This window comes from Abramis brama, assembly GCF_963993115.1.
Source record: "Abramis brama genome assembly, chromosome: 1".
Classification (NCBI taxonomy): domain Eukaryota; kingdom Metazoa; phylum Chordata; class Actinopteri; order Cypriniformes; family Leuciscidae; genus Abramis; species Abramis brama.
This window is the reverse complement of record NC_139963.1, coordinates 72,246,776-72,272,000: the sequence shown is the minus strand read 5'-3', so window position 1 is coordinate 72,272,000 and position 25,225 is coordinate 72,246,776. Positions and strand designations below refer to the sequence as shown.

At 42.2% G+C, this 25,225-nt stretch overlaps 1 protein-coding gene across 3 annotated transcripts in view; it reads left to right on the top strand.

The window, feature by feature from the left end:
* The window catches only part of LOC311094683 (uncharacterized protein), a 148,260-nt gene extending 123,035 nt beyond the window's left edge, over positions 1-25,225 (top strand). The window contains exons 2-5 of one of the 3 annotated variants that reach the window (XM_084132801.1): positions 537-786; positions 10,539-12,108; positions 23,940-24,030; positions 24,852-25,159. In XM_084132801.1, the coding sequence (XP_083988927.1) occupies positions 753-786; positions 10,539-12,108; positions 23,940-24,009 (1,674 nt within the window). In that variant the 5' untranslated portion in view covers positions 537-752 and the 3' untranslated portion in view covers positions 24,010-24,030; positions 24,852-25,159. Of the gene's footprint in view, positions 1-536; positions 787-10,538; positions 12,109-23,939; positions 24,031-24,851 lie in introns of all 3 variants that reach the window. The other 2 variants (XM_084132800.1, XM_084132799.1) reach the window with 2 other exon arrangements.

The following is a 25,225-nucleotide window of genomic DNA, read 5'->3' as shown; positions in this document are numbered from 1 at the left end:
TTTTGCATTAACCGTTATATTACATAGTTATATTTTGTGAAACACTTATGTATTTTGTTGCCTACATATGTGCAATTATGTACGGTACATTATTCATGCCTTTAGCATTCACGCTTTCTGTGTTTTTGCTAATTTTGCCTCATACTACTCCTCTTTAAAAGAGAATAAATTCCATTACTCATCATATCCGTGCGTGATCACGACGGCTTACAAAACTATCAGATTAAATACGAAATATGAAATGTATTCATTAAGTCAAATCAAGTCACCTTCATGTATAGCGCTTTTAACAATATAGATTGTTTCAAAGCAGCTTTTCAGTGATAATAGGAGGATAAGTTTTCTCCCCCAGCGCTGGGTTTGGCATTGTTCATTCAATCTATCAGTAAATCTAACAGTAGCCTATCTGTTTATGCTTTTTGCAAGAACTGTTGTTCTTACCATTATGTATATTTGGAAGAATTTACATTATTATATTCTGATGTCCATGAGCATAAAAACAAACTCAGTAACTTGTATATTGTTGATTTTGGCAGATCAACTCCTACCACAGCAATCACATCATCAGTGAAGCTCCTCCCACTGCAATCACATCATCAGTGAAGCTCCTCCCACTGCAATCACATCATCAGTGAAGCTCCTCCCACTGTAATCCATCATCAGTGAAGCTCCTCCCACTCCAATTCATCATCAGTGAAGCTCCTCCCACTGCAATCACATCATCAGTGAGGCTCCTCCCACTGCAATTCAGAATGAAACACACTGAAGATCCTGAAGAACAAAGAGGTTGGTTTTTATTCTTCATTCATTCATGATGCTGAAGAACATTCATGTTAGAGACATTTAAGCACTTCATCACATTTAGATAAACAGTTCAACTATGAAAATGGTACAGAATGTTCTGGGGTTTTTTTTAACAAATGGTCAGTAAAGGGAGGTTCTATTTCATAGGTTCACTCAACGCTGCGTAGCTTAAGACGCAGTGGGAACACCCTCTGGGTGTGCCGATTGTCTGAAGCCCTTATAGAATCACGGCAATTTATTGGCTGATGGCGCGGGCGCCGCCCGAACACTTTTACGTCGTCACATTATATATGCGCGTGCCATCTGCTCCTCAGATTTCTCTTCCTTCACAAAGCGGTCATTTTAAGCCCTTCGGTCTCGGTTTTTCTGGCCCAAACATTGGATTTAGCATCAACATTCTTCATCTTGTTTGGGGTGTTGAGGGAGGTCCACCTGAGAGTGGCACTTCCTTCGCTTCATTTGCACCTCCAACTCGACATCAACGCAGAAAGGGTCATAATAAGACATCTGTAACTAAGGATGCAGCCAACGAACTATCTTGGTTAATAAGTAATATAACCATCTAAAAGTGTTCTGCTGAACAAAGAGGTTGTTGTTCATCTCTGCCTCTCTCAGACCACATGAGAGAGCAGTGACAAGAGTCATTATCCACAAATACAAAGGAACTGTTGTATCTTCAGCTGCTTGCTAGTGAACAAGCCGCTGGCTAGACATAGTCATGCTTGCACAGAAATAGCAGGACTACACTTGCTAGAAACAGCAGTTATACACGTGATATTGAAACAGCAGTCATGCTCTTGATATTAACTATGATGAAGACGGCTGGATTTAGACTATAAAAGACCTGGACAGGACTCTTGGCTCTTCCTTGCCATCTTCAGTCCGATACGTCAGCGGTTATTAGATGCAAGAAGCTTTAAGCCTAGCTAGTATCTCTCTGTTAGTTAGTACTCATTTTGGGATCTGTAACAAGTATTCTTTTCATTTGATTCTTTTAATAAATATTGTTAAACATTTATTATAATCATGTGACTGGACCTTGGATTCTTGGGTACGTGTCGCATTCTTCTATCTGGATCAGGAAGATCCTAACTGGAGGAAACGACAAGAGGGTGAGCATTCTTTTGATATAAGAATAATCACTATGAGATTTGATTGATTAATAAAGCCTAGCCAAAGAGGCAGCTTACGACAGGGTTATTGTTGTATAGCGAACACGGTTGAAGAGTACCTTTATTATTTTCTTTTATTTTCCTTTATTTTTCCAGGAAGGAAAAATATTCCATATATTTTTCCATATAAAACATTCTAGACAATCAAAGCATAACATTCATCATAAATCAATGAATTAAGTAAAACAGCAACATGATTCATTCATTTTAGACTGCAGTAAATTTTAAAATATATTCAAAGGAGGAATTGTTTCTAGTGGAACAATAGCTTGAAATTCATTCCACAGCCATGGAGCATAGTAAGAGAGAGATGATTTTCCATGCTCTGAATGTACCATAGGTACTACTAATTTAATCCCATTAGATGATCTGGTGCTATAGTTCTTTCTACATAAACATAGAAGACTAGTCATGTAATTTGGAAGCATACCCATCAATGTTTTTACAATAAATACTAACATATGTGATTTCCTTCTTTGATATAAAGAGGACGAACCCAAATAGTTGTATAGCAAACAATGAGTACGTGAACAAGAATTTGTTATAAAACGCAGTGCAGCATGATAAACACCATCCAGTCTTTTCAATAAATATGTAGAAGCATGCATATAAACAACATCACCATAGTCTAAAATAGGTTAAAAAAAGTACTCTGTATAATTCTCTTCCTAGCTGTAAAGGAAAAACATTTTTTTTCCCGAAAAAGAAAACCCAATCTTGGTTTAAGCCTTTTCACCAAGTAATTAATATGAACATCAAAGGCTAACTTCTCATCAAGCCATATTCCTAAATATTTATAAGTTGGTACTCTTTCTATATGCAAGTCCTCAATAGTCAGAATAGGCGGGACAGTGGACATAGAACGGCTGCATGTAAACATAATATACTTAGTTTTATTTACATTTAAAACTAATTTCAGTTTTAGCAAAGTAAGCTGAAAAGTATAAAAATAATCTTTTTTTCTAAACTTTTGCTAAAACAGGTAATTTAGAAATAGGACGATAATTATTCAAATCGGAAGGATCGCCTCCTTTTAATAATGGCATAACCATAGCCGATTTCCAAAATGGCGGAATTACATTAGTGGATAGACTCAGATTAAAAATCTATGCAATAGGTTCGGCAATAATATCTGCAGACACTTTTAAAAAAATTGGTTCAATTTTGTCAGACCCGCCTGATTTCTTACAGTCTAAATTTAAGAGTAGTTTATGAACGGCAATACAGGGGCAAAGGAAAATAAATCTGATTCACTATTAGTCAACTCATCAGTTCCCTGTTCATCAATGACCAATGAATTGTCTGTTATCGAACTAGCTGAAATAAAATGACTATTAAATGTATTAACAATATCAACCTTGTCTGTAATTAATCTTTGGTTCAGTTTTAAAGCTTTTGGAAAATTAGTAGATGTATTTAATATCCTATAAGAGATTTCGTTAATTTCCAAAATTTAGAAGGATCATTCATATTATCATTAATCAGATTTATGAACTTTTTATGAATTTTGTACACTTATTTTGTAATAATCTATATTGAGACCGAATAGCGCAGACGCGTGGTTTCATTTACCTCACACACAGAGACGCACGAGTGACGCTCGCGCTGTTTTCAGTCTCTGCTGCCTCACGATATGATATGATGAAATTCATCTCCAGAGCACTCTGAGAGTCACTTCATGAGCATTTTACCGTTTCATTTGAGAAAAACTATATCATATATCAAACGGCCCCCCTGATCTGAACCCGAGTGGTGTTCTGTTATTGGACTTCTGTGCTAGTTACAGCTTGTCCATAACGAACACCATGTTCAAGCTTAAGGGTGTCCATCAGTGCACATGGCACCAGGACACCCTAGGCCGGAGGTCGATGATCGGAGGAAGCTGGATAGATTCGGCAGACTCAAACGTACTGTGAGGGTCTGTTGGGAACGTTTGGCCGAATCCCCTGTCAGAGAGATCTTCAACTCCCACCTCCGACAGAGCTTTGACCAGATCCCGAGGGAGTCTGGAGATATTGAGTCCGAGTGTACCATGTTTGGCTCCATTGTCAACACGGCCACTCGGAGCTGTGGCCGTAAGGTCTCCAGTGCCTGTCGAGGCAGCAATCCCCGAACCCAGTGGTGGACACCGGAAGTAAGGGATGCCGTCAAGCTGAAGAAGGAGTCCAATCGGGCCTGGTTGGCTTGTGGGACTCCTGAGGTAGCTGACGGGTACCGACGGGCCAAGCGGACTGCTGGTTGTGGAGGCAAAAACTCGGGCCTGGGAGGAGTTCGGTGAGGCCATGGAGAAGGACTATCGGTCGGCCTCGAAGAGATTCTGGCAAACCGTCCGGCGCCTCAGGAGGGGGAAGCAGTGCCCTACTAACACTGTTTACAGTGAAGGTGGGCAGCTGTTGACCTCGACTGGGGATATCACCGGACGGTGGAAGGAATACTTCGAGGATCTCCTCAATTCCGCCGTCACGTCTTCCATTGAGGAAGCAGAGGCTGAGGGCTCGGAGGCGGACTCGCCCATCATCCAAGCTGAAGTCACCGAGGTAGTCAAGAAACTCCTCGGTGGCAAGGCACCGGGGGTGGATGAGATCCGCCCTGAGTACCTCAAGTCTCTGGATGTTGTGGGGCTGTCTTGGCTGACACGTCTCTGCAGCATCGCGTGGCGGTCGGGGACAGTGCCTTTGGACTGGCAGACCGGGGTGGTGGTCCCTCTTTTTAAGAAGGGGGACCGGAGGGTGTGTTCCAACTACAGGGGGATCACACTTCTCAGCCTCCCTAGGGAAAGTCTATGGCAGGGTACTGGAGAGGAGAATACGGCCGATAGTAGAACCTTGGGTTCAGGAGGAACAGTGTGGTTTTCGTCCCGGTCGTGGAACACTGGACCAGCTCTATACCCTCTCCAGGGTGCTGGAGGGTTCATGGGAGTTTGCCCAACCAATCCACATGTGCTTCGTGGATTTGGAGAAGGCATTCGACTGTGTCCCTCGCGGCATCTTGTGGAGGGTGCTCTGGGAGTATGGGGTTCGGACTTGTTCCCGGTGCATGTTGGACTCCGGCAGGGCTGCCCTTTGTCGCCAGTTCTGTTCATAATTTTTATGGACAGAATTTCTAGGTGCAGCCAGGGGCCGGAGGGGGTCGGGTTTGGGGACCACGCGATTTCGTCTCTGCTCTTTGCAGATGATGTTGTCATGTTGGCCCCATCAGACCAGGACCTTCAGCATGCACTGGGATGGTTTGCAGCCGAGTGTGAAGCGGCTTGGATGAGAATCAGCACCTCCAAATCCAAGGCCATGGTTCTCAGTCGGAAAAGGGTGGTTTGCCCGCTTCAGGTTGGTGGAGAGCTCCTGCCTCAAGTGGAGGAGTTCAAGTATCTTGGGGTCTTGTTCACGAGTGAGGGAAGGATGGAACGGGAGATTGACAGACGGATCGGTGCAGCTTCTGCAGTAATGCGGTCGCTGTACCGGTCTGTCGTGGTGAAGAAGGAGCTCAGCCGTAAGGCGAAGCTCTCGATTTACTGGTAAATCTACGTTCCTACCCTCACCTATGGTCATGAGCTGTGGGTCATGACCGAAAGGACAAGATCCCGGATACAAGCGGCCGAAATGAGCTTTCTCCGCAGGGTGGCTGGGCGATCCCTTAGAGATAGGGTGAGAAGCTCGGTCACTCGGGAGGAGCTCAGAGTAGAGCCGCTGCTCCTCCACATCGAGAGGGGTCAGCTGAGGTGGCTCGGGCATCTTTTCCCGATGCCTCCTGGACGCCTTCCCGGGAAGGTGTTCCGGGCATGTCCCACCGGGAGGAGACCCCGGGGAAGACCTAGGACACGCTGGAGGGACTATGTCTCCCGGCTGGCCTGGGAACGCCTCGGTGTCCCCCTGGAAGAGCTGGAGGAAGTGTCTAGGGAAAGGGAAGTCTGGGCATCCCTGCTTAGACTGCTGCCCCCGCGACCCGGCCCCGGATAAGCAGAAGAAGATGGATGGATGGATGGATGTATGTATCATATCATACTCACACAGAAACTAAAAGGTCTTCACAGCAACCCGTCAAAATAAAAGTTCGGTTTAACAAAGAAATTGACAGAAATAATTATAATAGGCTATTGTGCAGTATATTTAGCTATGTCTCCATGTATTAAAAATACTACTACTACTACTACTACTAATAATAATAATAATAATAATGATAATAATGTGTGCATTTGAAGGTTGCTTATGTTTCACTTTTTTTATAAGTAATATTTACGTTTAAACAGCATGTAGCCTTCAGTGCTTATATGTATAATTTACTTATGATTACTGTCATAAATATATAAAAATATAAGTCATTGAATTGAATTTAATATTATACTATAGATCGGTCTATGGCAGGTGCGGTTGCTGCTGCCTATGGCTCAATCTCACAGAGATCCGCGACAAAGAGAAGGTTTTCCTCCTGGATGCCCCAGTTTCTCAGTCTGGACTGTTTGGGAAGGCAGTCAACGCTGTGGTTGACAAGTTTCGGGCCGCAAAATCCCAGTCGACTGCCTTCAGGCAGTTTATGCCCAGGAGGGTTAGGCAATCATCGAACCCCTCCCCGTCTCAACCCAGAAAACGTCCTTCTCATAGGACGGAGTTCACGGCTAGGAGGAGTGACTCGGCTCATCCCCCACCAGCTACGGTTTGGGGAGCCCGTGGTCGCCCTTTTCCCCGCCAGCAACCTCATAGGAGTTTTGAGCTGAAGCGGTCTAACAAACCTTCCACTTCAGCTTCCTCAAATAGTTCCTGACCCTCAGGTCAGAAAAAGGAGAGCTTCCCCCGATTTACGAGGTTGGGACAGACCGCGCAAGCGTTTCTGCCCACCTCTCACTTGCTCTCCTTCTCCAACCCTGCCACTTTCGCCGCCCAGCGTGTTTCGAAGTGCAGTTCCTTTTCAACCTCATTCAAACCATCAGGTGCAGGCGGAAGGAGACGCATTAAGTTTTCTCCCATCGCTTCCCGATGCGTTTGATAACTACCGCTCGCATCCTCGGAGGCACGTTCTGTTTTCCTCAGGAGCAGGCAGACCCTGTAATATCAATCCAGGCAGTGGTACCTCCCACTACGTGTCAGGATGCCAAGTGCTCTCCTTCATGTTCGACCATGCCACCCTACAGGAGTCAGCTTGACACCCAGGTATGTCCTCTGCATTGCAACACTCCACTTCAGTTCTGTCGCAACCCCCCTTGCTTCAACAGGGTTTTTCCAACTGTAGTCGACAGCACCTCAGAGGCTTCTGTACTACAGCAGGAGATTTCGTCCCTTCTCCTCAAGGAAGCGATAGAAGAGGTTCCTCCGAAGGAAGTCGAGCAATGCTTCTTTAGTCATTACTTCCTGGTCCCGAAGAAGGGCGGCGGTCTGCGACCTATACTAGACCCCCGTCGTCTGAATTTCTCCCTTTACAAAGGGAAATTCAAGATGTTGACGCTGAAAGCTATCATATCTTAAATTCGGGCGGGGGACTGGTTCGTGACAGTAGACCTGAACAATGCATATTTCCATATTTAGGTCGTACGGCGACACAGGAGGTTCTTCAGACTCGCCTTTGTAGAAAAGACGTACCAGTACAGGGTCCTTCCTTTTGGTCTCGCTCTAGCGCCGAGAACGTTCACAAGGTGTATGGATGCTGCTCTGGCCCCGTTGCAGCTCCAGGGCATCCGTATACTTTATATTTAGCCCACTCCAGGGAATTAGTGACTCACCACAGGGACATTGTCCTTCGTCACATTCAGTCTCTCGGCTTGAGGTTAAACACAGAGAATAGTATTCTTACCCCAGCTCAACGGACAGTTTTCTTAGGGGTGTGCCTGGATTCCGTTCTGATGCAGGCCCGTTTGGCTCCTGCCCGGATTTCAAGTCTTGTGACATGATTGGCCCGCTTCATGCTCGGCCATCGTGTTTCTGTGGGCACTTGCCACAGGCTTCTGGGGCTCATGGCCGCAGCCTCCCCTGTGCAACCCCTAGGGTTGCTCCACATAAGACCTTTTCTGTGGTGGATGAAGTTCTCAGGGGCCCGGTCCACAGCTCTTCGCCTATTGAAGGTGTCATGCAGTTGCTTCCACGCCCTTTCAATCTGGCAGGACCCCCTCTTCCTTTGGAAAGGGGTCCGCATGGGCGCAGTTTTCCGTCACCAAATGATTACGATGGATGCCTCTCTGACCGGCTGGAGCGCGGTTTTCGAGGGCAGGCCAGCATGTGGGGTCTGGACTGGGTAGACTCTCTTGGCACAGAAACAGCTTGGAGCTGAGAGCTGTTTCCCTGGCCCTTCTTCACTTTCTCCCTTTTCTCGAAGGGCACCATGTCATTGTCAAAACAGACAATATGGCGGTAGTGTCCCATGTTAACCGGCAGGGGGTTCACGGTCACGCACCCTGGACAGGATCTACTATCCCAGCTTCAGGGCAGGATATGGCATCCTCGCCCCGACATTTGGAAGCTATGCGTATGGCCCATTGGAGGCCACTAGCTTTGAGCTTTGGTCTTCCCGCTGACGTCTAGGAGACCATTGTAAGTGGGAGAGCCCTTTCCACGAGAAGGTTGTATTCCTCCAAGTGGAGGGTTTTTGAGTCATGGTGTTCAGCACACGCTAGGGGACTGGGTCTGTGCCCAGTGGGTTCAGTGCTGGAATTCCTACAGGAGAAGTTTGCTTCTGGAGCGGCCGCTACCATTTGAGAGTATACGTTGCTGCTATTGCAGCTCATAGAGAGTCGGATGAGATCCCCCTGGGTAAACTGAGGTTAGTCTTGTCATTTAAGCGTGGGGTTAGGCGCCTGAAACCAGCATGCTCCCCTGGAATTCCCTCTTAGGACCTGTCAGTCGTCCTGGAGGGCTTAACTGAGGCTCCCTTTGAGCCCTTGGAGTCAGCTACGGAGCGGATTCTGACTCTCAAGGTTACTCTTTTGTTAGCTTTGACTTCATTGAAGCAGGTGGGGGATTTGCAAGCTCTTTCTGTTAGCGAGACATGTATAGACTTCGCCCATGGTCTGGTCAGGGTGACTTTAAGACCAAGACCAGGATATGTGCCCAAAGTATTGTCCACAGCATTTCGCTCTCAGGTTATTAACCTTCACTCTTTCCATCCTCCCCCTCTTGTTTCTGAGGAAGACAGGAAACTTAATTGCATCTTAAGCTACGCAGCATTGAGTGAACCTATGAAAGAAAACGTCTCTGGTTACTGATGTAACCTATGTTCTCTGAATAGGGAACTAGGCGCTGTGTTCGCTGCCAATTCTATAAAGGCTTCAGACAATCGGCAGACCCAGAGGGCGTTCCCACTGCGTTTTAAGCAATTTGTAACAATGTTACCAGAATTTGTGCGTATTTTTACAAACATGTATAACAGATCCAGGAGGGACTCCAGATGAAAAATGGTCTGTACGGCTAAATTTGGCTCATTTACATTTGGACACTGTCCTTATGTTCATTAATGTGCATTATCCCTTTTAAATAAACAAACAAACAAACAAATAATAATCATTCCAAAATGTAAAATTGTACAATCTACTCTGCTTTACTGTAAACATTTGTGTTCTTTCTCGCAGTGAAATTCACGTGATCTTATGTTTCTTGTGTCCCACTTTCACATGCATGTAAAATAAACGGAAGGAGAAGTTCAGTGTGAACGGCCCTTAATTAAAACGTTTTAGTAGTTTTTAACATAATTAAAGAAACATAGGATTTTACTTAATAAAATTAGATAATGTATGTTATCAGCTATTGCGGACATTGACCGTGAGTTGGCTGGGACGGACGCGCAGAAAAATTTCCTCTTCCACAAATATGCTTAATAAAGCCTGAACCTCGTCATCGGTCCAGCGGACGTTTTTTTAAATTAAATTCCATATTTGCAGACAGACAAGTCTTATTGCATGAAGACACAAACCGCAATATATTTTAAAAAATGGCGGTTAAAACAGAATGCTGTGTGGAGTCATTCAATCAAAATGCAGTGTTAACACAACCAATCAGCATGTTCAGTACACAAGTCCCACCCCGAAAGTTTCTGAACTTTGAAAAAGTACTACCTCGCCAGCAGGGACTTTCTGAGGGAGAAATATTTACCCAGAACTTAATTTAGACCCTGGTTAATGCGGTGTAAACACACCGAGTACCACCACAAAGTGCCTAGTTCCTGGGGAATGTTCCTGCGGTGGAAACGCGGCTTAAGTGACATAAGCAATTTGAGCGATCTAAACCCAAATTTATAAAAAAAAAAAATATCACCGTATGCCAATATGGTGCATTTTAATGTTCATATCATGTTATATAAGTGTGTCATTGATCAAACATAATAGTTCTCAGTACAGAAACATGGGATTTGTGCTTATGTTTTTTTAAAATAACTGAAAGATCAGTGTACCTCATTCATGGAAAGTTTCAGGAACGTATAATTCATTTATAAAAAGAAAAATTGTCATATTTTATAGCAGTTGTCTGTTACATCTGGGATAATCAATTGGGATAATATCCATTCATTCCATATTTCTCTCTTTGAAATATTTTGATTATTTAGAAAGTTATTTATTAATTTGAAAATGATTTTTTTCTGTCATGTCAGACCTGATGGAAGAGAGCAAGGAGAGTGAAGAACTGAGTGAAGTGGAGGAGGAGAGTGAAGAACTGAGTGAAGTGAAGGAGGAGAGTGAAGAACTGAGTGAAGTGGAGGAGGAGAGTGAAGAACTGAGTGAAGTGGAGGAGGAGAGTGAAGAACTGAGTGAAGTGGAGGAGGAGAGTGAAGAACTGAGTGAAGTGGAGGAGGAACATCATGTCAAACCTGGAGAAAAACCTTTGAGTCGCTCAAAGACTAAAAATACATTTTTAAAGAAAAGAAAAGCCAAGAAATCTTTCACCTGCACTCAATGTGGAAACAGTTTCAAAACCAAACAAAGTCTTGAGATTCACATGAGGATCCACACCGGAGAGAAGCCGTTCTCATGTGATCAGTGTGGAAAGAGTTTCAGTCAATCATCACACCTTAATCTTCACATGAGGATCCACACTGGAGAGAAGCCGTTCTCATGTGATCAGTGTGGAAAGAGTTTCAGTCAATCATCACACCTTAATCTTCACATGAGGATCCACACTGGAGAGAAGCCGTTCTCATGTGATCAGTGTGGAAACAGCTTCACAGCCAAACGAAGTCTTGAGATTCACATGAGAATCCATACCGGTGAGAAGCCGTTCTCATGTGATCAGTGTGGGAAGAGTTTCAGGCAATCAGCAGGCCTTAATACTCACATGAGGGTCCACACCGGAGAGAAGCCGTTCTCATGTGATCAGTGCGGCAAAAGATTTACCTGTGAATCACACCAGAAGGCACACCTGGCGGTTCATATGAAGGAGAAGCCGCATTCATGTTCTGTGTGTGGAAAGAGTTTTTCACTGCAGCAATATTTACATACACATCAGAAAACTCACACTGGTGTGAGAGAGTACATGTGCTTTGAGTGTGAGAAGACTTTCACTACAGCGGGCAGTTTGAAACAGCATCAGAGAATTCACACTGGAGAAAAACCTTACATGTGTTCACACTGTGACAAGAGATTCAGTCACTCATCAAATCTGAAAACACATGAGATGAATCACACTGGAGAGAAGCCTTACAAGTGTTCACACTGTGACAAGAGATTCAGTCTGTCATCACATCTGAGATCACACGAGATGATCCATACTGGAGAGAAGCCTTACAAGTGTTCACACTGTGACAAGAGATTCAGTCACTCATCAAATCTGAAAAGACATGCGAGGATCCACACTGGAGAAAAACCTCACAAGTGTTCACACTGTGACAAGAGATTCGGTGAGTCAGAACAACTGAGATCACATGCGAGGATCCACACTGGAGAAAAACCTCACAAGTGTTCACACTGTGACAAGAGATTCAGTTTGTCAGGACATCTGAAAAGACATGAGAGGATCCACACTGGAGAAAAACCTTACAAGTGTTCACACTGTGACAAGAGATTCAGTCAGTCATCATCTCTGAGATCACATGAGAGGATCCACAGCAGAGAGAAGCCGCACATGTGTGATCAGTGTGGAAACAGTTTCCCTTTTAAAAGTCACCTGAAGCTACACCTGAAGATCCATGCAGTGGAGAAAGCTCATCAACACAGTCTGAGATCACGGTAAGTAGTTCATCTTTATGTGCTGAGAAACAAAAGCTGCTTTTCCACCTTCAGAAAAGGTTCCAGTTGTGTTTCCACTTGAGCCTGTTACGGCACGGCACAATTACAAACCGTTCTCGGCCCTGAACTCTCAGCACACTTGGCTAACCGTGCCGAACCGTGATAGTTTAATGTGTGAAGTGACATCGCCACTCACGATTGGTCACTTGTCACTTGTCTCTTGTCTGTCTATGTGACATATAAGCAATATGAGTGATGTGTTACGACCTCTTCTGAATCGCAACAAAATAAGGGAGTCAGCACACACAGCCAATTAATAAGTGAATTTATTCATCAGTATAAGACCGAACAACATTAAAGATCAGTATAAATGGTAATCAGTATGTCAGCAGATGTGTGCAAAGGTGTCGCATTTATGAAAGACAACAGTCCAACTATTCTCAGTCCATGAAACCTCCAAGAACAACCAGCAGCCATATCACCCTGTAGCCCAAGACTGGTTGCCCACTGAAGCTAAGCAGGGTTGAGCCTGGTCAGTACCTGGATGGGAGACCTCCTGGGAAAAACCAGGTTGCTGCTGGAAGAGGTGTTAGTGAGGCCAGCAGGGGGTGCTCTCCCTGTGGTCTGTGTGGGTCCTAACGCCCCAGTAGAGCACCGTCCTTCGGGTGAGACACTAAACCGAGGTCCTGACTCTCTGTGGTCATTAAAAATCCCAGGATGTCCTTCAAAAAAGAGTAGGGGTGTAACCCCGGCATCCTGGCCAAATTTGCCCCTTGGCCTCTGTCCATCATGGCCTCCTAATCATACCCATATATACTAGGGGTGGTTAATCTGTCTGATTTCCCGATTCGATTCGATTACGATTATTGAAGTCCCGATTCGATTACAGTCGATTTTCGATTATTAACGATTCTCGATTAGCGATTATTGATTTTCCATTTCACAACACTAATCGAAAATACACTACAAAGTGATTGCAGTATTAAAAAAAGTCAGCTGCTGAATTACTTAAGTCTTTTATTGAGTAACAACAACTCAAAGCACTTTCTGTGTCGTGTAGTTATAACTTCAGAATTATTTGTATGTAGCTTATGTTCTGTAAAACACAGAAATGAACACATCACATTGTGTTGTGACTCATCAAGTTGAACTAAACAATAACAAATAAATGAAAGGCTTATTTCCTTTAGGAAGTAGATCAGAACCAACATACTGTAGAAATTGGACAATTTTCTTCTAGAAAGACAAGGTGTTCAGGTGGAGGAAGACTGCAGGTTGCAGTCGAAACATGTCAAGGTAAAGAAAAAGTTTTTTTCTCCGCCTGAACACCTTGTCTTTCTAGAAGAAAATTGTCCAATTTAATCATTAAGAAGACAAAATGAACATTTTTGAACAACTTATTGTAGCTTCAATTAGTAACATACAAAGCCACTCTTATACACAACTAAATAATAAAGAGTTATGACTTGAAATGTTTGCTGTATACTACAATCAAAAACAGATTATACAAAAAAAGTGAATGAACATCTGCAGAGAGCACAGTCAAAATGTAACTTTTTGTGACTGAAATTGCACATATTGCAGTATAACGTACGTATAACAGATCGGTTTACACAGTGTACTGATGTGAAAACTAAACAGTACAGAAAGCAGCTCTCATACAAAAATACTAAATAGGTAACAATGAAATTGCCAATTTTACATACGTTAGCTTTTAACGTTCGAATTTGGCGCTCAGCCATCATGAGTCTGTTATGTATGTGCGCGACTCAGTTATGTGCGCGTCTCTGTTATGTGCACGCCACAGACTGTATGACAAATGTATACAAATGTAAACCCAAATTTATAATAAAATCAAAAGAAATAACATGGTTCCTGTGCTCACCAACCATGTTATTTTTCAGATGCGTTTTGTCCATAGTTATGTTTTTCAGTGCTGTAAATTGACATGATTGAGCACACAATTAATCTATAATTATCTTGGTTGTTGATTATTTTCATGATCGATTTCATCAATTCCTTCTTGCAGCCCTAGTTAATTAAAGGTTGTATTGATCATCAAAAACAATTTAAGAAAATTAAACATGATACTGAAGAGCACAGAGGTTGGTGTTTATTTGAGATTTACATTGTTTCAGGTCAAGAATATAAAAGGACATTAAACTAATTAAAATTGAACATTGAACTTTCTTGATTTTGTCATTTTAGACATTCACACTGGGCTGGAATATTCAGCCGCTAATGATGCTATGCTTTTTTCTTCAGATAATATTTCTACTATTTGCTTTGCCCTTTAAAGACAAGTGCTGACCAGATATAAACTTTGAGCTGCTGCAGATTCACATTTAAGAGCATTTGGTGGCACTAGTGTAACCAGCATTAAATATTGGAATTACTTTAAATAAAACATTAGCATTTCATTGACACTTTGATTGAACTACAATCTAAAAAAACACTGGTTTAAAGAATTTTATGCAAGGCATCAGGCGTTTACATCATGTGAAAATACCGACGTGAGACTCGTTTAGGTGACTCACATCACAGGTCTGTATGTTCTTTTCTTTGCATTTAAATAAACAACATTCAGAACAATAACTAATTTATAGATACAAAAACGCACCAATTTGACGGAGCTGCACTGCTCTGTACTGCTGCGGTTTGGACCAGCTGTAGTTTGTTTATTATGCGTGCAGGGCAACCACCCATAATAGCATTACAATAATCTAGCCTTGAGGTCATGAACGCATGAACAACTTGTTCCGCATTTGTCATTGAGAGCATTTGACGTAATTCAGGTATATTTTTTTAGATGAAAAATGCGGTTTTACAGATACTAGACACGTGACTTTCAAATGAAAGACTCCACCGTGAGACTCACGCAATCGTCACTTTTTACTTGCTCTCACGCCACACAACCATTTTCTCACGCAGAGAAAAATCGCGAAGCAAAGAGGACACCGACACCGACAGACAAGACCGAGAAGGTTACTATTGCAATGAAACAAATTCTCAGCTCTCAGATTCTGTCGATTTAATTACGAAATTCAAACAATAAACACCGTTTTGACGCTTGACAGATCGCTGACAGAGTTCAAGCGGCACGTGAACCGATCATCTGTTACTCTTTTCTACTAATTAATTGTAGGCTAAATAAACATGAATGATCAATAGGTAATTTGAAAGATACAGTTCAACTTACCGAAATGAAATAAAATTGATCGATCAGTGTTTTTCAACTGCGGAAAGAGGACTATAATAATGTATGTAACATTACATTTACCTCTGGAAAGCCATTTAATGACCATAGAACATTAGTTGGACTTGCTGTAGAGAGGAGTATTTTGTTAAATATGATAACTATATTACATATTTATTATATTTTTACCTATATCATTAAAATATTATAATATTGTTATTATAAAAAAATGCATTATATTTAATTTGAGATGTTATTTTTAACCTTTAATAATAATACCAGCTGACAGGGCTTTAAATTAACATGTATCTACTGTACCTAATATTTGTCCAAAGGAATCGATATTGAATCAAGATCAGAATCAAATCACAAGAATTGAATTGAAATTGTGAAAGCAATAATAAAAACAGTAGCATACCAGTCATTGTACCATGTAAACATTGTGTTGTCACTAAACTTAATAAAATTCTGTTTAGTTACCAAATGTTTTGACAATCACAATACATGTGACATGGTGGCGACCGGAGAGCTTTGGTGTGCTGAAACACAAACATCGCGCTTGTAGCATTCGAGACGGGGGGGCGTGCTGATTACAGCGGGCAGCCTGCCCACGCTCGACTCTCTTACAGCGGGTTGCCAAGGGAGAGCGAGCGGGGGGTGCCCCGTAAGGCTTGTCATGTCCATGAGTGAATGTGGGTGCGGGACAGCGGGCACATTTACTGCACTGAAAACACTGTCGGCGTGAGCATGTTCACTACATTTAATGCACAATCAACATGAGTCGATTTTATGTGTGCGAGCCCTTGAATATGGCGGGATGTGCTTGTGTGTAGGAATGAACACTGGGCCGTGGGCATTTTTGCTACACTCATAACACCATCGGCCGCGGCCGGAATACCAGAAAATACACTCTTTATGGGAATTATCTGGGTCGCCGTAGAAACTGCGTTTGTGTGCAGGCAAACGGGCTGTGTTACCGACTTGTTTTCTGCAAAATACACTGGAACAGTCACATTTTCTGGAACTGAACGAGCGAAACGTTTTGGTGGAAGTCTGGTCACGGTGAGACTTGAACACCGTTGTCATGTTTTGCGTCGGCGTTTGTTTGCAGGCGTGCATGTATTATAACAGGCTCGTTTACTGCAATATTTATATTTCCAGTCGCCTGAACTTAGAGGGGACTGAGAAATGTGTGAGAATGGATGTTGGTCCGGCTTTGGTGGGACTAAAAACACTCTTCTCTCCTATAGCCGGAGAGCAATGCGCGCGAACGGGGCGCGGGGTAGCTTTCCTGTAATGTAAGGAAAACTAGCCCGCGACCGTCCGCTTCTGATATCCCTTGTGAATGGCGCAGTTTTAGCAGGTGGAGAAGGTTCCAGGACCCGCTGAGCACTGTGCTTTTACGGCGCAGCACTACAGCGGGCGGAGGTGCAGTCCCGGTGAAAGATGCCAGGCGAGGCCCTTAGAGTCACCATAGGCATCAGCTCGCAGTGAGGGCAGCCGCCATCAGCGAGCGCGAGAGCTGCATGATCCTCACCCAGGCAGGAAACGTAGTGGGCGCAAAGCGCCCCCATTGGGTCTGACATCACGGGGGGCCTCTCTCGATAGGCTGCTGCAGTTGCCGCAGGGCAGCCAATAGGCACGCGAGCCGCCTTGCCTATGCCTGCATGCTGCTGCAACGCGTCTTGCATTATTTCAAAATTAAAGATAATTTTTGGCTTCAATATCCCGCGGAAATGAGATTTAAGATATTACGCAGTACGAGAGAACCTCTTGTAAGAGAACTTGGGATTTCATCATCAATTCAATTGAAATCAAATTTATTTGTATAGTGCTTTTCACAATACATATTGTTTCAAAGCAGCTTTACAGAAAGTGCATTTCAGAAATGTACATAGAAAAATACAGTTAGTTAATCATGTATTAATTTAGGGCATAAACATATCGCCAGTGTCGAGTCGTCTCTTCACAGGCGTCGAGTCATCTCTTCACGGGTGTTGGGGCATCTGTAGTTTCCATGGGAGGCTGGATACAAACTGGAGCTGACAATCTGTATTTACCACGGGACTAGCGTCCCGAGATAGCAACAGAAAAGCAGATGCGAAATAATCAGCGTAGCTGCTGTTCATAATATTAATGCATTCAATCTGATTCAACTGTAGTATAAAAGGTAAATTATGCGAATGCTTATTATGCGAATAATATTATGCGAATGCTTGGCTAAAGAGATGCGTCTTTAATCTAGTTTTAAACTGGGACAGCGAGTCTGAGCCTCGAACAATATCAGGAAGGCTATTCCAGAGTTTAGGAGCTAAATGTGAAAACGCCCTCCCTCCTTTAGTGGACTTAGATATCCTAGGAATGACCAGAAGCCTTGAATTTAGTGATCTTAAAGAGCGCGATGGATTGTAGGGCGATATAAGTTCTGTTAAATACCCAGGAGCTAAACCATTTAGGGCTTTATAGGTCAGTAGTAATACTTTGTAATTGATACGGAACTTTATGTAGTGATGATAAAATTGGTGTTATATGATCATATTTTCTTGATCTAGTAAGAATTCTAGTGGCTGCATTTTGGACTAACTGTAGCTTGTTTATTGAGGATGCAGGACAACCAGCTAATAATGCATTACAGTAATCTAGTCTCGATGTCATGAATGCATGAAATAACTTTTCTGCATCAGAAACAGATAGCATATTACGTAGCTTAGCAATGTTTCTAAGGTGGAAAAAGGCTGTTCTTGTAACATATGAAATATGATTTTCAAAAGACAAGTTGCGGTTTAATATAACACCCAGGTCTTTTACTGTAGAGGATAAAGTAACAGGACATCCTTCTAAATTAAAGTTGTATTGTAAGAGGTTTTGTGTTTTTTTTTTTACCAATAAGTAGTACCTCCGTTTTATCTGAATTTAATAGCAGAAAATTACACGTCATCCAGTATTTTATATCTTTAACACACTCTGTCAATTTAGATAATTTATTGTTTTCATCGTGTCGTGATTAAATATGTGACCCGTCACGGAAACCAGGGACACAAGTCGGCAGCACAACTTTCGAGCAAAATGAGAAAGAAGCGTTTTTTTTCAAAATTGGTGATTTTCGCTTTTTTGCAGAATCTGTTAGTTGAGATCACGAAGAAGCCTCTTCATGTTTGAGATAGCAGTATTGGTATATTTAAAAGCGTACATTTTGAATTTGAAATCGACTTGTTTTTCGGAGATTCTAGCACGCAGTAGGGGTGTGTCATTGTCGGTGTGTATTTCCATACTGAATAAGCCGGCGTGGCTACTTATTATGCAGCGCTCTGGCCGGCTCTGTCTGATTTCAAAATTCAATGAACATGGACGCCAATAACATAACGATGACCAGCAATCGATTTAAATTGTAGCTTACATGGGGTTTAATTTGTCGTCTAATGAAATGTAGCCTAATACATGTTGTCAGTGCCAATTCATATATCCGCCTACACAAACGATGTGCATCTTAATCGTCCAGCAATAGAGCTTTCGCCAGCCGTGTCAGAGGGTGTGAATTCGAATCCGCCCTCGTATAGGTTTTTTTTCTCGTATAGTTTTTTTCTCTCATCAAAACGATTATTTTCATCAGTGGTTGTATATCAAGCAGGGACACGCAAACGTATGCATTATGTTTTGTTATTTCAACAGAACGAATAGAGAGTATCCGCAACGCAACGGATTGAAGCGCGCGTCGAGTGAAGACAATGCGGTGTGTGCGCGAGCCACACGAGAAAACACTGTATCTGCGCCACTTCACTTAAAGAGCAACTTGCAGGTTAAATTTATAACTGAATTAATACTTGATACTGTCTGAAGAGGTTTTTTAAAAACACATATGGCTATAGGGGGAAAACACACCTTTCCCCCTATAGCAACGCGTCATATGACGTATGCCGAGGTAAATATGAGCTCGCGTTCAGCCAGCGCTCTCATTGTGGGTGTAGTAGTTAGAGCAGTAGTGAGCGACAGAGAAAGTTTTAGATCGAGTTTTAGAGAAGCCATAATGGTAAATTATTGTGTTTGTGCTGGTTGCACAAAATCCAGCCTGTCAGGACATCGTGTCCATCATTTTCCTTCTAGGAAAAACAAGGCTTTTCGTTCTTGGGTGCGTTTTGTTCGGGTTCTCCCGCCGGATGTAGGCGCGAGCACAACATCAACTGGCAAACGCAATGTAAGCGGAACGAAACTGAGCTACTCGTTATTGTGTTTGTGTGGACCGTTTATCAGTTTGGACCAGTGCAGCGCGAGCCTGATCAAGCAACACTGTAACTGCGAGATCCAGTAAATAAAGCATTTGAATTCGCCACTGAAGTAATAACATCACTGCGAGATCTAGTGAGAAATATTCACATTTCTCCGTTATTAACGGATCAAACAGCGCTGACGTGGAAACCAGGAATAAACATTGTGCAATGAATGAACGAACTATCCAGTGTCCACAGATCAGCAACATTCACCATGGCTTTACTGTAGTAACACTAACTGCAACCATGGAAGTTTGGCATTTTCCACTAAGGCCCAGTATGCATCCACCTCCCTGCAACACTGACTTTCCTCAGCTGTAAACATTGCCTCGCATTTCCCACACAAGCACCTATGGAACAAAAAATGTATCAGGAATAAATATCTCTCTGTCTCTCGATGAGAACTAAGTTATATCACGTAACGTTAGTCTGGGCGGATATTAATGAGCATGACAAACGCCTGATCAAAGCTTAGTTTCTGTTATTGTAAGTTCCAATATGTTCTGTCTAACATTGATCCTGGCCTGTCCCTGCTCTCTTGGCAGCCTAGCAGGCTCATAATTGTATGGCTGTGGTCCGTCAACAATTTCCTCAGCGTCCGAAATGTCATTGCAATCCATTTTTCCCTGTTGTTTGAATCGACCGCTCTCCCTCGTGCTACGTCACGACTCTCGCCCGTCACGCCCATTTTCAGATGCGGAAGTAAAATTTTCTCACAAAAACGACTCCAGAAGCCACTGTAGCATATTTATAATTTTTTTTTTAAGAAAATCTAGTTCCTACATTATTTTTCTATACATTGACTTGTTGGGTCTTCTAACCTGCAAGTTGCTCTTTAAATTTAAAAAAACACATTTCAGCGCTAGTATCTTTTTTAAAAAACGAACGAAATGAATACTCTGCCAGTTAACTGGAGATGTTTTATTTATTTGTAGAATTGGTACATTCGTGTCGCGAGATGTTTTAAAAAGTGGTGGGAACATGTCCCATCCGCAAATTACGCCTACGCCTTATATAATATCACATAGCACATCCTGTTTTTGATTTGAACATTGTCTAGAGTTTATCTTATTTTTTATTCAGTGTACACTAGAGTTGCCTATACAGTTTTATCGGTAGATGCTAAGAGAAATTTATTTATATATTACCTGTTTGCAAACTTTTTTTTTTTTTTTAAATGGCACATTTTCCTGACCTTTCTGCTCCCCATGTGCTTTACAGGGGGGAGCTTTACAGGGGATATGGCTTATCTAAATGAGATGTAAATGAGCCTCTATTGTCACTCCCAGCAGGAGAGAGAGGTGAGAACTGAACAATCTTCAGAGGCTGTGTTCTCCACTTTGAGCTTTTTTGAGTGCCTACCTTCAAATGGCCATAACTTCTCCAAATATGATCAGATCTCCATGTGTTACACATCGTTGGAAAGCTTGGATACACACAACTTTTTCTAGTATTTTAGACATAAAAGGTAGATTTGAAATGGGTCTATAATTTGCTAGATTATGTGTGTCTAATTGTGGTTGGTTAATGAGTGGTTTTATAATTGCCAGTTTAAATGTTCTTGGAACATGACCTAAAGATAAAGACAAGTTAATAATATTGAGGAGAGGCTCTTCCACTACAGGTAACACTTCCTTCAGTAGTTTAGTGGGTATTGGATCTAATAAACATGTTGTTGGTTTAGATGCAATGATAAGTTTATTTAGCTCTTCCTGTCCTATAGTTGTAAAGCACTTTAGTTATTCTTGAGGGGCGATAATTGAGGCTGAATCATAAGACACCATTAAAGATTGTACATTTACAATTGTGTTTCTGATGCTTTCTATTTTCTCAGTGAAGTTCATAAAATCATTACTACTAAACTGTAACAGGATATTTTGCTCAGGTGACGTCTGTTTATTTGTTAGTCTAGCCACGGTGTTAAAGAAAAACCTTGAATTATTTTGGATATTTAAAACCTAGGATTGTTTTGGTTGTTTTCTATTAGTTTGCGGAGGTGCTCAGCCCTGGCTGCTTTTAGGGCCTTTTTATAACGTGGCATACTGTCTTTCCACGCGATTCTAAAGACCTCTAAATTAGTTTGTTTCCATTTACGCTCTAAATTATGAGTTTCTCTTGATAACATGCGTAGCACTGTTATACCATGGTGCTTTAGTTTTCTCTCTAACCTTTTTAATCTAAATGGTGCAACAATGTTTAATGTTCTAGAGAAAATGGTGCTCATAGTGCTAGTCATTTCCTCTAGTTCATCTGTTTGTTTGGGTTCACTGAGCAGCTGAGACAGATCAGGTAAGCTATTTGAGAATCTATCTATAGTGGTTGGAAGGATTGTTCTGCCTGGTCGATAATGCGACGCAGCATGACATATTACAGCAGTACGTAATATGCAAGTCACCAAGTAATGGTCAGTGACATCATCACTTTGCAGTATAATATCTATATCGGTTGGATCGGTTCCATATGATATAATTAAATCTAGCGTATGATTAAGACGATGAGTGGGACCAGTGACGTTTTGCTTGACCCCAAAAGAGTTTAATAAATCGATAAATGCAGCCCCTAACGCATCATTTGTGTTATCGACGTGTATGTTAAAATCTCCAACAATTAATGCTTTATCGACATTGACCAATAGATCTGAGAGAAAGTCTGCAAACTCTTTTAGGAAATCAGCGTAAGGCCCAGGAGGTCTATATACGGTAGCCAAGGCTAGAGATAATAGGGATTTCTTTCTTACATCTAAGAGAGTAACATTTAGAGCAAGTACTTCAAACGAATTAAACTTATTGCCCGTTTTCTGAGTAACATTGAGAATATCTCTATAGATTGTTGCAACACCGCCGCCACGACCAATCAGACGGGGCTCGTGCTTATAACAGTATCCTGGTGGAGTAGACTCATTAAGACCGAAATAATCATTTGGTTTAAGCCAGGTTTCAGTAAGGCAAAGTACATCGATGCTATTATCTGTGACCATTTCATTTACAATAACCGCCTTTGGTGAGCGATCTAATGTTTAGAAGACCTAGCTTTATAAACTGTTTTTGTTCACTAATATTGAGATTTTCTGGTTTAATCACAATTAGATTGTTCCTAGATCCTGCAGTAGATTTAATGTTTGACCACACTAAACGAGGAATAGACAGTTTCTATATAATGTTCTACATTGGTACTTTTATCAATTAAGTTGGGACAGCAAAGAGCGTGATTTGGACTTTGACTTACTAGTCATATGGTGTGTAACGTCTTGGAGATGTTGTCCGACAGAAGAGCCGCTCCGATTCTGCTGGGGTGAAGGCCATCAGCACGGAAGAGCCTAGGACGCTCCCAGAACAGATTCCAATTATTTACAAAGAGCAGTCTCTGTTCATTACACCATGACATTAACCGTTCATTTAGAGCAAATAATCTACTGAACCTTTCTTGTCCTAGTCGGTACGTGGGAAGCGGTCCTGACACGATGATCGTTGTTTCAGGCGTTGTTTCATCGCACTCTTAAATCTCATTCTTTCCTCACTTTCTTTCTTACTGCAACTCATATGAATGTGTGTGTGTGTGTGTGTGTGTGTGTGTTTGTTAGATATTAGTTCTATGTAATAGAATAATCAAGTCTTGTTTGTATTTTAAAGAGAAGTGTTCTTGTGTTATGTGCTTAGGAATTTAATGTCTTAAACTTCTGATTTAAGTTACCTTGCTCATAAATATTGTTTTCACTAGTTTGGATATTTATATCCGCTGCTCTGTTCAAATGAACGCTGGACGAGTCATTGGCTCGGCCGTAATAAGTGATTCTTTCGAATTCCCTATAAATGAATTAATAATTCCCTTTGAGCTCAATTGACCTGTTTGACCCTTACACCCTTTCAATGGGTGCTTAATAAACTGGTAAACTTTATATCCGTAAAACGACTCTGATGTAATAAACGACTCTGACTCTGACTAATAAAGTGCGCATTACTTTCGTGATCAGTAACGTTAGGCCTATCACTCCGGAGACTGTAAGCTGGATCACGGACAGTTGGTACAGATCCATCCTCAAGTAATAACGAGAGTAAATGAAGACTGCCATGTTCATTCTTACATCCAACAACAAAACACCTCAGTCGCTTAGGAGACATTCGTGTGTACAGCTGCTCCGGCGTCGAAACACTGGCGGACTGTGTTTAGCTCACTCAAGGCGGGTCTACGCTAAAACTGCAGTGTCCGTCAAACACCATGTAAAAGTGAATTTTGCATAACAGGTGCCCTTTAAGTCACATGATCAATCTCACAATTTTTTTTTAACATGTGATAAGCCTAGTTCAGAGCCTGAAATATTAATTATTCCTCTTGCATCATGTCTGTTAGAAATTAAACTTGTTTGTTTTTAGCAGAACTGCCAGAAAGCATCTGGAAGGAGAGGACAGAGAGAACGCCAGTGATCCAGAATCTGCAGAATGAAACACACTGAAGAACAAAGAGGTTGGTGTTTATTCTTGATTCCTCATTCATTCACCATGATGAAGAACATGCTGATTCTCACCAGATTTACATTGTTTCATGACCAAACTAGTGATTTATAACACACATCATCTTCGTGACATAAAAATAGATCATAATCGTGCTCAGCAGTTGTTGACCAGATTTGATGGGATTAAAGTGTCTATTGAAGACTGAATATTGACTTTGAGCCTCACTTTTTTGCGCTTTTCCATTACCAGTACCAGCTCACCTCGCCTCGCCTCGCCTCGTCTCGTCTCGTCTCGGCTCGCTTTTCGCTCCGTTTTCCATTGCAGATAGTACCTCCACAATAGTACCTGGTCATCATAGCGACGCCGCAGGAAACTGCCGTGACTTAATCTTCTACGCGAGACCTTTATTTTACTGTCTATGCACGAGACACACCCGTGCTACCCACACACACAGGACAATGGAGGAAATCGAGCGAGTGTTTAAAGGCTCGGGCCGGCACTGTCGAGTGTATGCCGTTTTTGTTTTTGTTTTTGCTGTTTTTTATTCAGGATACTCCGTCTGGCGCGTGCAATGATGACGCAGTGAATAGTGACGATTCTCTCTGACCAATCAGTAGTCTGCCGTGTTTTCACGTCACATTTTAGTATCGCCTCAGCTCGCTTAGATCCTCGCCGGAGGTGGTACGAAAAAAAGTACCAGGTACAGATACAACTTTTACACAGTGGAAAACCAAACAAAGCTGAGCCGAGTCGAGTCGAGTCGAGCTGGTACTGTGTAGTGGAAAAGCGCCATTTATGTCACATTCTCACTTGATTTAATGTTTATTTTAGATCTGATGGACGTGAACAAGAAAGGAATAACGGAAGCCAAAAAATCTGTCTCCTGCCCTCACTGTGAAAAAACGCTTCACATGGAAAAGTCTGAAGGTTCGCATGAGAGTTCACACTGGAAAGACACTGTGAAATGTGATCAATGTGGGAAGAGTTTCACTGGAGCCTCCGTTCATAAATCGCTTCTGCCTTCTCATTCTGAAGAAGAGCACCGGAAAAACACACCGGAAAAAGCTTCCATGTTCAGGGAGCTGAAGAAGAGGCCGTAACACTTTCAACAGAGACATGAATCTGAAGTTAATTTTAACTTGTTCATTGTTTGAGATCTGTATCTGTTTGTTTTCACTTTTAATTAAATTAAATTTCATTTTATC